This window comes from Limulus polyphemus, unplaced genomic scaffold, assembly GCF_000517525.1.
Source record: "Limulus polyphemus unplaced genomic scaffold, Limulus_polyphemus-2.1.2 Scaffold4527, whole genome shotgun sequence".
NCBI classification, from domain to species: domain Eukaryota; kingdom Metazoa; phylum Arthropoda; class Merostomata; order Xiphosura; family Limulidae; genus Limulus; species Limulus polyphemus.
This window is the reverse complement of record NW_013670137.1, coordinates 39,411-54,181: the sequence shown is the minus strand read 5'-3', so window position 1 is coordinate 54,181 and position 14,771 is coordinate 39,411. Positions and strand designations below refer to the sequence as shown.

Sequence of the window (14,771 nt, the reverse complement as noted above, 5' to 3'; positions counted from 1 at the left end):
ATCACATATACAAGTCTTGCACATCAGCATATGTTAGATAAAAAATTACGTCACATATATAAGTCTTGCACATCAGCATATGTTAGATAAAAAATTACGTCACATATATAAGTCTTGCACATCAGCATATGTTAGATAAAAAATTACAAAATGTCATTCTATTTAATAAACTTATACCTCATAGTGTAAGTTGTTATCAGTGGTTCAATTTGTCAAGTATTTGTGTACACACACTATGGATTGCATAGTCCTTTCCTTACTTCTTGTTAAAACAATTATAGATTGGCTGGAACTTGTTTGGAAAGTCACAGCAACAACTGAAAAACTTGTAAACATGAAAGTTGAACTTGTTCATGAAGGCTTTATCTCTTTATCCAAGAGTAAGTGAAAAAACTACACATTGCTGATTAATGAAAGAACTATCTACTAGGAAAAAACAATTAGGAAAATTTAAATTGATTTTCTAAGATCAAAGTAGACACACTGATAACTTACTACTATGATTAACACAAGACACACACACACACCAACATACTAAGATCTGTATAGATCATAAATGTTGAATGAAATACAGATGGAGCTACGTGTGAGGCTACACAGCATCTAATTAAATATCGGCAGTTACTTTACTAACTAGATATCTTAAAGTCTGTCTTTCTAGGTTAACTACGAAAAAACGAAAATTAACTTCAACATGCATGTAGAAGTAAGGGTAAAGTGGGTTCCATTACATAAAATTTTGAAATGCAGTAAAATTACAGTTCTACAGAAGATTAATATGATTAGAGTTTTTTTTTTTACATGAACGACAGTTTTTTGATTTAAATATTTCAGTTTTAGTGCAAGAAATAGCTAGCTACATAAAACACTGACACAATTAGAAATAGTTTAATAAATTAAACATGGTTTTACATGGTTCACGGGAATATAAAATCCCAATCATGAAATGGCTAAATATTGGAAAAAAAAAAGAATCAAGTTAAAAATTATCAATCTCAATAGGAATATAAACGGGTGAATTTCTTTAACACGTTTCTATAATACAACATTGATTTGTTTTAAAAACATAAACCCCATCATCATACTGTATTCAAAGGACCAACACACCTGTTGACGAGTCTTTAAGCGCGTGTTCAACATGCTTCTTACTGGCAGTAAACAGTGTTGCAGAGATATAAAGGGAGCGTACTTGAACAACGGATTTCAAAAGAACACCTTCACGAAGCAACAGAAGATGAAGGCACCACAACGATGACATAAACTTCCCGAGTACTTCTGGCTCATTGAGTTGACACTGGAACATTTTATTTATTAAAGCTTTACTTAAAATTTTTTCTCTCCACATCTTCAGTCATTTTTTAATAGTTTTTTTTCTATACAATAACTATATTAACCCTTTCACTGCATAGTTTGGATATATCCAGATAAACATTTATATCCAATGACTGCAAAATTAAACTTAACCCACGGCTACCAAAAAAAAGTTTCCCTCTACTGCGACATGCGGGAATATCCCCCGTACTCAATTTTTTGTTTCAATCATTATTTTTCAAGAAACATTACCATCAGATATAGAAAACACAGCTTCTTACAATATTGAAAACTAATACAAAGGGTCAAATTAATACTTTTATTGTTTGGTGAATAACTGACACTTTTTGGGAATCAGCCTAACAATTAATTGAGCAGTGAAAGGGTTAACTTAACCTGTATTACATGACAAACACTATTAGAAAACTAGTTCCTAATTAAGAAATTCTACATTTAGCAATAAAATACTTGGAATTAACCTGAATGATGATAATAAAAATTAAATGTACAGAAATAAATTATTTAGAGACAGAAATTTGATGTTTTATTCACAATAAATTCTAATCTTGTTAAGTTAAAATATATGATAAACAAACAAAGATCTGACAGCATAACATTAACATAATATCTAAGACTAACCTATTTACTGTGTTGGCACTCCCGATTACAGCAAAGAAGGAACTTTACGTTTCGATATTACAACAATTTTCAACATCATGGACATAAATAATCCTTAACAACATTCACTTAGTTGTGTAAGGAAAGTCCGAGAGGACTGTATTTTATGACATAAAGAAGGCATAACTTTGAATATTTTGATGTTGTATGTATTTAAATACAGGAGTAATTTCTTCACCTTGAAAAAGTCCATTAAAAGCTTTTGAGACTTCTGCTGCACGGCCCCTTTATTCGACCCAGCCAATTCAGTTAACAAGTATAATAACTGAAGTAAGAGACTCTCGGTGATGGAGGAACCCGGTACGAACCACGCATGTTCTGTAAAACAAATAATGGCAGAATAAAGAATTTTGAACCAATTGACAAAACTGTGTTCTAAATCAGCTAACAAGTGTAAAATGTAAACTTAGATTCCAAAATCTTAGCACGTGTATTGTGAAAGAAAAATCTTAGCACGTGTAAATACACGTGCTAAGATTTTCTCTCCCAAACACGTGCTAAGATTTTCTCTCCCATTGGGAAAGAAAATCTTAGCACGTGTATTGGGAGAGAAAATCTTGGCACATGTATTGGGAAAGAAATTATGTAATTGTGTTTTGTTTTTTTCAACTGCCAAAATATACAAGAAATTTCAAAATGTGCATATTCTTGAGTTAGCAACCTATATACAAAGAAAAAAAAAGACTACTATAAAAACTTAAACACATACTGAACATTAAAAAATCAGTTTTAAGCGAGTATGTGGATGCTGTAAGATAACAAAGTACATGGAGAAGCTTAAAGTTTTCATCTATCGATCATATAGATTAGAAAGTCGAAGATAACAAGCAATGAGGAACTAAAGAAACTGTCCAATCAAGAGGACATTATGGATCGAAACTGCAAGAAAAGAATGGAGAAGGATAAGTTGTATTTTACAGAAAGTCCAAACAAACGTTTTCAGAGAAGCAACTTTCTGGACCACTGATGGGAAATGAAGAGAAGAAAGGTCAAAAGTTTTACCTCTCACATAACAACATAGGTGGCATTAAAAATACTGAGGAACATGTAACAGAATTGGTTCAAGACAGGGCAAGACAGCAACGGTGTATTGAGGCCTTATGTCCCATTTGGAAGACATAAGACTAAGTATACTTTCAAAACAACTTATTCAAGACTAAAAATAAATAAATAAAATAGGAAACTGGACTTCAGAGAAATTATTAAGTATATTTGTCATTCAATGTAATCTGTGAAGAGGACACCCCCGAAATTGTCTCTAAGTTTACTTTAAAAAAATATGATGCTGATAAACAGAAGCATTGGTATATTAAATTAACTTACTGAACATTAAATACAACCTACTTTTAAAGTCTGAACCACCAATATAATTTACTCAACGTGTTAGTCAGAGAGGAATATAAATGCGTGCTCCCCAGCCAATCACATACTTTATTTGAACACAACGTTTCCTCACCCAGTTTTTACAATAATTCAAAACGCAATACAAATAATGGGAACGCGGAACATAAATAAATGAGACATACATTTGTTTTCACTTAGAGTTTTTAAAAATACGATTAAAATAACAATATACTAGTAGGATTCAAACATGACCGAGTAATATCATCCAATTTACTTCCAACAACTTTATCTTCAAAAAATAACAACAACTCCAGTTGAATCATTGTGTTTAGATCCAATTGAAAAAGTTATTGTAACTAATTTTGGTATAACTTCAAGTCCCGTCGAACTTACCCTTCAAGTGTTGTCCACATTCTACACCTTGGATAATAGAGCTAAGACATTTTAAAATGGCTGATAATGGAATCTTCCGCTTTCGCAGAGCTCTTAGGGTTAGTTCAAATGCCTTTCGTTCATCCGTTTCTATTTGTTCTTCTGTGAATATCTAAAAAATATGTGATATAGAAACTACTAAATATCCAACTATAATATACATTCATTGTAAACCTTCAACATTTTTTATACAGATCAAAATGTCATGTGCTAAACTGATACAAAATAGAACTGTATTATACATTTAATTAGAGTGTGGGAAAATATGGAACCAAACCATGTTTTAAATATTCAGTAAATGTTCAATTGAACCAGCTTGTCTTTTAGCAAATATAGCTTGTTTAAAAAAAATTGAAAAATATTTAATCAACGGTGTTATAGACTGGTTTTTCCCTTCACCAACAGGTTTTGAACTGTCTTCTTTTATCTTAACTTTTTATTATGTGAAAAGTTTCCTTGTAGTTGAGGTGACCACAAACAAACAGGCCAACAGTCATGACTGTTATAAACTCTGATAAAACAAACAGTCCAACAATCAAGACTGTTATAAACTATGATAAAACAAACAGTCCAAAATCAAGACTGTTATAAACTCTGATAAAACAAACAGTCCAACAATCAAGACTGTTATGAACTCTGATAAAACAAACAGTCCAACAATCAACACTGTAATAAACTCTGATCAAACAAACAGTCCAACAATCAAGACTGTTATAAACTATGATAAAACAAATAGTCCAACAATCACGACCGTGATAAACTGGTTGCTAGAGAAAATGCTAGGTTATCCATACAAACCAAAAAGCATGGCTGCAATAACCTCGAAACCAACAGAAATATTGAGTTTTCTGTAAAACATAATCAAAATATTTTACTTAACCCTAATAACCAACAGAAATATTGAGTTTTCTGTAAAACATAATTAAAATATTTTACTTAACCCTAATAACCAACAGAAATATTGAGTTTTCTGTAAAACATAATTAAAATATTTTACTTAACCCTAATAACCAACAGAAATATTGAGTTTTCTGTAAAACATAATCAAAATATTTTACTTAACCCTAATAACCAACAGAAATATTGAGTTTTCTGTAAAACATAATCAAAATATTTTACTTAACCCTAATAAAGTAAATATAAGAACTCTTGATTTAAAACCAACCAAACATTCATTTAAAGCAATATTACAGCTTGTACTCTTTTCTATGCTAAACAAACTATTCATGAAACAAAGATTACTTAATCTGAAATTAACAGTTCTGATGGACCAACTCTAATGTTATCAAGGGCTAATTATCTCTTAACAACTACTAGCATAATCTGTGGTCATTTTGTTAATGGTGAAGCTTTTAAATTCCTGACTAATTTGTTGTTTCTTTCAAATTGTGATTAGATATTTAAAATTTGGTACTCGTTAACATCCCAGCTCATATCTGCACTAAGGAAAGAACTGGACGGATCATCTGGTTATTTTAGGTAATGAGAAACACGTTTTCTTTTAAATCTATATTTTAATTGTCATGTTTAGATCACTGCTTTTCATTACTCTTGTTTGTAATAATAAAAAATGATTTACTTTTAAAACAATTTATTTTAATACCTTTTCCTCTTTCAGCCAATTGCTAAATGAAATCACAATCTTGTATGCAATGTCTACTTTGTTATTTAAAGGAAACGGTGAGACAAAAACATGACTGAGTAGCTGACACACGAGAAATTTCATGGTAGCATCTTCTCGATCAACAGCTTCTAGCAGAGACTCAATCTGTAGAAACCAAATCAATAAGTCATTAGAACGATTATTTACATTTACTGACTTGATAACATGTTATTTTACACTAGTACGCAGGTAATACAAGCAACATATACAAGGTAATATAACACAGGTAATACAAGAGGTAATATAACAGGTAATACAACACAGGTAATACATGAGGTAATGTGGTGCAGGTAATACAAGAGGTAATATAACACACATAATACAAGAGGTAATATAACACACATAATACAAGAGGTAATATAACACACGTAATACAAGAGATAATATAACACAGGTAATACATGAGGTAATATAACACGGTAATACATGAGGTAATATAAGACAGGTAATACATGAGGTAATATGATGCAGGTAATACAAAAGGTAATATAACACAGTTAATATATGAGGTAATATGACACAGCTAATACATGAGGTAATATGACAAAGGTAATACAACAAGATAATATGGTGTAGCTAATAGCAGGTAATACATGAGTTAATATAACAAAGGTAATACAACAAGATAATATGGTGTAGCTAATAGCAGGTAATACATGAGTTAATATAACAAAGGTAATACAACAAGATAATATGGTGTAGCTAATAGCAGGTAATACATGAGTTAATATAACAAAGGTAATACAACAAGATAATATGGTGTAGCTAATAGCAGGTAATATAACAAAGGTAATACAAGAAGATAATATGGTGTAGCTAATAGCAGGTAATATAACAAAGGTAATACAACAAGATAATATGGTGTAGCTAATAGCAGGTAATATAACAAAGGTAATACAACAAGATAATATGGTGTAGCTAATAGCAGGTAATATAACAAAGGTAATACAACAAGATAATATGGTGTAGCTAATAGCAGGTAATAGGACAAGAGTAATATGAAACAGGTAATGTGAATTTTTCAAATCAAAGACACGAACAAGATAACAAGACCTTCTATGTTTATAAATAACAAGATTACAAACAGTTGTGAATCAAGTCAACTCTCAACAGAAAACAAGAGTCAGTATTTTCAAAGCAAAGTATTTATCTGAAGTATTTTGTTTGATTCTATAGAACAACCTACCAATGTTTCTTTATGTGAAGTCTCCAATTGTTCTATGTTCTGACCAAGAAGTTTCAAAACTGTCTGACTAAAGTCTACAAAAGTATCTCCTGCTTTGCTCTCTTCCAATGTAGAAACCACTTCTCTACATTCTGAAAATCATGTTAATTCTTGAAACAATCTATTTAGGATGGTAATGTGTACAGAGAGACATGGATCGTGTAAAGAGTCAAAATCATTAGGTTAGTAAGATACAAGCGAGAACAAATTACGTACATCAAGTTACTAAAACTATTCAATCAATGTTTTCTTTCATGAAACGGTTTAAACATTACATGACAAACCCTAATTAGTAATTTAAGAATTGATTTATACTTGTTATACTTTAAAAATTAATGTACGGCATAAAAAAATGATAAAAAACATGTACAAGTTGAGTTTATCACACAGCTAAGCCCCCACTAACGTTACATTGTATGTTTAAGTCCCCCAAGTTGATTCATCTTGGCCTTTGGTCCGTGACTTTCAAAAGTTAATCATATCTACAACTTTGTACCCGTTATATAAATTTGGTCAAAATCATCCATCCAACCTCAAGATATCCCGTCCATAAAATTGTAATGGATGGACGAACAGACTGGGGCAAACAAACAATTACTTCGTTAAATGTTCAACAACTTACAAACTCGTAAAACAATAATACAGACACGACCAACCTTCCCAGATGCCAGTTAACAGAGAATGTGTTGATGCAAGAGGGGACTGCAAAATGCTTCTTGCAAAATTTACTTCATGTTTATTCACTGCTACTAACAACGGTAACACATCAATGAAAAGTTTGGTTTGTTGAGTATCTGATCCGGTACTTTTAGTAAACAGATGTTCAAGAGCTTTCGTCTTCACTTGACACCTGCATAAAAAAATTGTTTCAATCTAAAAGTTCCTCGTGAATTCAAGGAAGACACTTATACTCTAATGCTTCATTTCATTATTTAAAAAACTAGTTAATTGCAATATGGGAAACATTTACTAAGGCTTCCAACACAATTACAGAAAACAAATTGTGTTACTGAGAGTTTTAATTGTTTCCAATGGTTTGGTGGAAATATTTCATTGAATAAAGACATGGTGTTAAAAGAAAAGGAGAACTTGTTTAAAAAATTTAAATTATATCGGTTAAAAATCAGAAACGTGAAAAACTTAATTTTACCCCCAAACATTTCACATTTCCCGACACTATTGTGTACGAACAATGTTACTTTGATGTTTTTTAAAACTAGAAAATTGGAACAATTATTTACTTCCTTGCATTGTTAATTTATGTTTTGAATTTATTTTATTTTTTGTTACTAAATATTTTAGAATCATTTAAGTTTCAAAACCTTTGTGAATTGTTTGTGTTCCTGGACTATAACAATCGACACATTCTTTCCCAAATTTTGAAAATTACCAATGAATCTTTCTGAAATAGCATTTTGCCAGTCAACATTTAAGAAAGTTAAATAAGATGCCTAGTTTTAGTAAAATAAATTTTAAGATGCTCAAGTGTGTTTAAAATCGTAATCACAAATCATTTTACCATTTTCTATAATTGTTATTTGCTCGTTTCTTCACTATATCCATCAATATAGGTGTGATATCATCATCTGTTAGGTAGGTAGTCAAAATCTAAAGTGAAAAAATGTTTCTTTTAGACAATAATGTAGGTATTACGTATCCTAAAACACACTTTATCAGGAATACCATATACATCATATAAAAACTGGTATCATAATTGAACTATACACCTTACTTATGTTGCTGGTTTTGTACTTGCTAACTTTTGCTTATAAAATTTCTTCTAAGCTTTAAACTTTCATGCTGTCTTTTATATCACAATAATAATACTTGTTTCGATTGATAACATCTCAGGCTGTCTTTTATATCATCATAATAATAATACTTGTTTCGATTGAATACATCTCAGGCTGTCTTTTATATCATCATAATAATACTTGTTTCAATTGAATGAATCCGCTATAAAGTTAAAAGAAGTTTAAGAAAATAAGAATAACTTAGAAAATTGCCGAGTTTTAAAAACTTTATTTTTATTTATGGGCAATGATGTTTTAATCTGATGAAGAGTGCTAGCTAGGAAAACCATTTTCCAGAAATAATAATAAAATATATATATATATATATATAATTTAACGATTTTGTAACCCAATCTTTAATTTCTGTTTCTCTGTCACCGTGAACTATACCCACTTTGTTCTACAATGGACTTTTGAACCCATTTTGATGCATGTCATGAGCAAAGGTACAAAGTGGGTATCAAGCTGTACTAGGCTAAAGACAGAACAACCTGTACGATGCTGCACTAAGCCTTAAGATATAATAATGGTTATCAAGCTGCACTAGGCCTAAAAGTACAACAAAAGGAAACCTAGCTAGTATGACAAAGAAGATTAAACTGTACTAGGCTTGAAGTTGTGACAAAAAGTATCAAACTGCACTAAGCCTAAAGTTTTGACAAATAGTGTCAAGCTGTACTAAGCCTAAAGTTGTGACAGTATGTCAAGCTGCACTAACCCTAAAGTTATGGCAAAGGGTGTCAAGTTGTGCTAAGCCTAAAGTCATGACAAAGCATGTCAAGCTGCATTAGGCTTACTTTCTATTAGTAAATAAATTAGCTTGCATCCCTTCGTCTAAAATTTCTTTCATGTCAGATGCAAACAAACAGCAAAGTACCGTAGAGTTTTGATTACTTACTCAGTTGCTGACATTAAATAATATTTTAACATAAAGCTGAAAATAGCTATCTGTGCTGCATCAATCAAGATGATCGAATCTCAAATTTTAACATTATACCACTGAGCCAATAGAAGATAATAATACTTTAAAAAAATTCAAGATATGTGAACAAGCTAACCTAAAAAATTACAGCTCAAAGTTAAGGTTTCACACATCTCTGATTTGAAATGCAAAACGAAAAAATGCAGATCAAGAGAGAAAAAAAACATCAGCAGTTTACGTTATTTTTTTATTACAAATATTAAGTTAATGGATCAATTATACTGAGTTAAAACTAATCTTATTAGTTACAATTTACAAGCAAAAGAAATTTAACATATTTACTCTTGTTTAAATTTCCTTCTTTAGTGTTTTCTTCAGGTCTTGTTTTTGTTTCTTTTAAGTAACATTGTAACAAACTATCATAAAAGCACCAAAAGAATTCATAGGACAACTAATTAGGCTTAGAAGGTCACTGCACCAAAAGTTTGTTTTTCATTTTTCCTTGTCTATTTTATTTAGCTCAGAGTATATGTAATATTTTTACATTTAGAGTTGTATCATCTTTTAAATTTTTTACAATTTTCATTTATTCATTTTTGTAAATTGTGGTACGAGTCATAACTAATAACTTATACATTTCCTTCTAACCTACACTCTTATTCCTAGATTTACCTATCAGTTTTTTAAAACACACCTTTCTAAACTTTTTTTATACATTACACTACTTGTTGGTTACAGTTCCCTAAGAATATAGAAGTCGCACAAGAAAAATGTAAATAATGCAGTTAATCCTAATATTTTACATGAAATATGAGAACCGTAATAGACAAAAGGTAGTCTAACCCAAAATTTAAAACCAAATATTTGGCCTTCTTAATTACTAGTACACATAGAATGTTGTGGCATAAAATAAACAATCAAGCTGTTAGTCTGAATCACCACAGGTGTGGCATAAAATAAACATTCAGGTTGTTAGTCTGAATCACCACAGGTGTGGCTAGCTAGCGTTTACTTACCATGTAAAAAACATCCAACAAATATTGTTTAGACTCTTCAGATGATATGTTAACTGGTCAGTAAAAAGTTTAATAAAAGATATATACAATTTATATAGTACAAAAACCAAAAAGTTGTATATCGTTTTGTATGTAACTATATTTTCTTTTAACAATAAAAACATCACTATTTAAAACAGGTAATAATGATAAACTAGTTAATATATAACAATCTTTAAATACTCTTACCTTTCTATACTTTAACACCTTTGCAACAACTACAGGACTATCATCTGCTAATCTAGACCGTAGATTCTCACTGATAAACTCTACATCCAGATCCTAAGATACAATTAAAACCAAAGAATGTTATTTTGGAAAACCCTTTTCCTCAGTCTATTTTTTTTAAACTGAAAACTGAGCAGTTATTATCTATAAATATCATAAGTATTCAATGTTACTTTTATATTTAAACTTGAAGTTGAGGTTGGTCAAATTTCAGGTAAACGTGGTTAGGTGTTTCATGGATGCAGTTTTAACTTGCAATGTTTTGTTACACCAGTAGTAATTACAATCATTTTGAAGTTACGTCAATCAGATAGTCACTGCTTATAAAATATACATCCCTTAAGCCTTGAGAAGTTTCTTTTATTAGGTCTTAGTTATTCATCTATATAACCACTACTAGTACTCTTTATTTAGTGGCTACCACAAAATGTTAGCATAAACCTGCATCACACTAACAAAGCTGCAGTTTCAATAAAATGATAAAAGTAAAATATCTAGAATCGCAGGTCAACTGAAAACAATTAATTAATTTTACACAACTATACCCTTAGGCCTAACATTAAAACAATTCATTTTACACAACTATACCCTTAGGCCTGACGTTAAAACAATTAATTCATTTTACACAACTATACCCTTAGGCCTGACATTAAAACAATTAATTCATTTTACACAACTATACCCTTAGGCCTGACATTAAAACAATTAATTAATTTTACACAACTATACAATTAGGCCTGACATTATTCAATTTCTTTATAACCTTCTTCAATCAATACTTCTCTAGTATTGGATATTAAGAACTGTATCAAACGTCTAATCCACTTTTACTTTCAAATAATTTACAAAAGCCCTAAAATTTCCAGAAAAAAATCGTCGTTATTTGTAGAATTTAGCACAGAACTACACAAGGGCTATCAAGGCAGCAGTCCCTATCTTAGCAGTGAGAGATAAGAGGGAAGGCATCTAGTTAACACCACCTACGAGTATCTTGTTGGCTCCTCGAATCAAAGAGTTGGATTTGAATGTTACTGTTATAATACATTCACGGTGCCAAAGAAAAAAAAAATGTTACACCTAGTTTTGGCACCAGTCTTAATACAACAGGTAAAAAATAAGTTAATTTTTCCATCTGATGTTGGCCTAATATCAAAAACTAGTCGTGATAGTTTTTTTCTCCAAAAGTTTAGGGCTTTTTCTCGTGTTTACGTATTGCTACAAAAACTTTCAAAAAATGCTGAATAATGATACTTAGATTTTCACACACAAACAGAAACTTGGAATACTCTGAGATACAATCCATGGAGATCAAACTTTTAAAATCATATTAATTCCTGATATCTTTATGATTTATCTCATTTAAAATGTTTCGAGTTTTAGAACTGTATTAATCGCTAGTAACTTACACATTTCTTATTATTTTTCTCTGAAAGTTCACATGCAAGTGTTTCCACTGCTAACATCCTGATATTATCATTAGGATGGTTTAAGCCTAAATACAGATTTGCACTTCCACCAGGAAGAAGCTTATGTTTGGATCCTGAAAAAGTATTCAGTAATTTTTGAACGACAACTCGTTTTTTTGTTGGAACCTCTTGAATAAAATTTCCAACAGCCTGGTCAAAACAAACAGGATATCTGGAAAAAAATAAAATAGAAAAAAAACATACTTTTTTTATTATTCAGAAAAGCATTCTCCAGACTAATATAGCTACTAACACGATTAATTCTGAGTATAGATATAGCAATCTCCTGTATTGAAAAATAATCTATTTACATGTTGACAAAATAACAAAATTTGACAAAGATATTCACATGTAAAACTCAAACACACTTAAGAAAATATTCCCTTAGCAATGGAGTAACCAGTATCTGGAAAACAAGAGAAACAGAAGTACTCTCTATACTGGGTGTTCCAAAAGTCAGATACAATTGCTTTTTTCAGGCTTCTTTGTAGTTTTTTTACAGATAGATTGAGGAACATTATTTGTTTTGTTTTTATTAGAGTTACACCCTATTGGGTCTATCTGCTGTGTTTTAGAGTTACACCCTATTGGGTCTATCTGCTGTGTTTTAGAGTTACACCCTATTGGGGCTGTCTGCTGTGTTTTTAGAGTAAAGCCCTATTGGGGCTATCTGCTGTGTTTTTAGAGTAAAGCCCTATTGGGGCTATCTGCTGTGTTTTTAGATTAAAGCCCTATTGGGGCTATCTGCTGTGTTTTTAGAGTAAAGCCCTATTGGGGCTATCTGCTGTGTTTTTAGAGTAAAGCCCTATTGGGGCTATCTGCTGTGTTTTTAGAGTAAAGCCCTATTGGGGCTATCTGCTGCATCCATTGTAGGTAATCAATCCCAGATTTTAGAATTGTAAGTCCGTAAACTTACTCTTGTCCCACCAGAGGACACACGTGATGGTCATCTACACGGAACACTCTGGTACAATACTGAATTTTAGGGCAAACATTTTGATAATATTCTGTAAATGTGTAAAGACATTCACCTGATGCAAACTGACAACCATGTATAACATGTAACATCTGACAGATGGTAGCAAACACTATAAAACACCGACAGATGAGAGATGGTAGCAAACATTTTGAGAATATTCTGTAAATGTGTAAAGACATTCACCTGATGCAAACTGACAACCATGTATAACATGTAACATCTGACAGATGGTAGCAAACACTATAAAACACTGATAGATGGTAACAAACACTATATAACAAAAACCATCTGATAAATGAGAGAGATGGTAACAAACACTATATAACACTGACAGATGAGAGATGGTAGCAAACACTATATAACACCGACAGATGAGAGAGATGGTAACAAACACTATATAACAAAACCATCTGACAAATAAGAGAGATGGTAACAAACACTATAAAACACTGACAGATGGTAGTAAACACTATATAACAAAGCCATCTGACGTGTCAGATGACAAAGATGGTAACAAACACTATAAAACACTGACAGATGGTAGCAAACACTATATAACAAAGCCATCAATGGAGCTGGGTGATTAGTGACATTTGCTAATTGGTGAATCTTTCAGCTAATTAATCAATTAAATTAAACTGATTGATTGCTCTGACGTGATACTAATAATCCTATTTCCAAATTGTTTTGAGTTTTTTAAAGACATCTTAAAACTTCCCTTCATTTAATATGGTGGACATCTTCAGTTACTTTAATTCTAAACTGTTGTACACGAAAACATATATATTCAACATAGCATGAAACCTGTAACAAGTTGAAAATACAATTACTGTCTTGCGGTTTCTCTCTACAAGTTTCCCCAAGACTACTCTACTCAAAATAATTAATTTTTGTTGATGAAAATAAACATTACCTAGTGACATTGGTTACTAATCAGAAATTTACTAAATGCAACCTTCCCAGGTCTTTAGCATTGACATGCTCTTTAAAAAAAATGTTCACCGGGGTAATGCATGACCAGTCAGTACGGTCAAGAAAAAGAGTACAGGATTGTTATGGAAAACAGGGGTATTTCTGATTAACTAAGTAATCAGTTGTATCAATTTAATCACCCAGGTCCATCCCTGAGCAATGAAATATTTGACAAATGTGAGAGAGGTAGTAGCACACAATATACAACAGGCCCCTGAGTAATCAAGTAGGTGAGAGAGAGCTAGTAGCACACAATATACAACAGAGCCCTGAGCAATGAAATATTTGACAAATGTGAGAGAGGTAGTAGCACACAATATACAACAGAGCCCTGAGCAATGAAATATTTGACAAATGTGAGAGAGGTAGTAGCACACAATATACAACAGAGCCCTGAGCAATGAAATATTTGACAAATGTGAGAGAGGTAGTAGCACACAATATACAACAGAGCCCTGAGCAATGAAATATTTGACAAATATGAGAGGTAGTAGCACACAATATACAACAGAGCCCTGAGCAATGAAATATTTGACAAATGTGAGAGAGGTAGTAGCACACAATATACAACAGAGCCCTGAGCAATGAAATATTTGACAAATGTGAGAGAGGTAGTAGCACACAATATACAACAGAGCCCTGAGCAATGAAATATTTGACAAATGTGAGAGAGGTAGTAGCACACAATATACAACAGGGCCCT

General features: G+C 31.5%; 1 protein-coding gene across 1 annotated transcript in view; it reads right to left on the bottom strand.

The window, feature by feature from the left end:
• The window catches only part of LOC106471303 (HEAT repeat-containing protein 1-like), a 34,681-nt gene that overhangs the window by 8,732 nt on the left and 11,178 nt on the right, over positions 1-14,771 (bottom strand). Inside the window, exons 8-16 of the mRNA XM_022399914.1 lie at positions 12,058-12,289; positions 10,613-10,705; positions 8,173-8,261; positions 7,310-7,503; positions 6,615-6,745; positions 5,369-5,533; positions 3,727-3,877; positions 2,168-2,307; positions 1,108-1,294 (exon numbers count right to left, since the gene is read on the bottom strand). Coding sequence (XP_022255622.1) covers positions 1,108-1,294; positions 2,168-2,307; positions 3,727-3,877; positions 5,369-5,533; positions 6,615-6,745; positions 7,310-7,503; positions 8,173-8,261; positions 10,613-10,705; positions 12,058-12,289 — 1,382 coding nt within the window. The remainder of the gene's footprint in view (positions 1-1,107; positions 1,295-2,167; positions 2,308-3,726; positions 3,878-5,368; positions 5,534-6,614; positions 6,746-7,309; positions 7,504-8,172; positions 8,262-10,612; positions 10,706-12,057; positions 12,290-14,771) is intronic.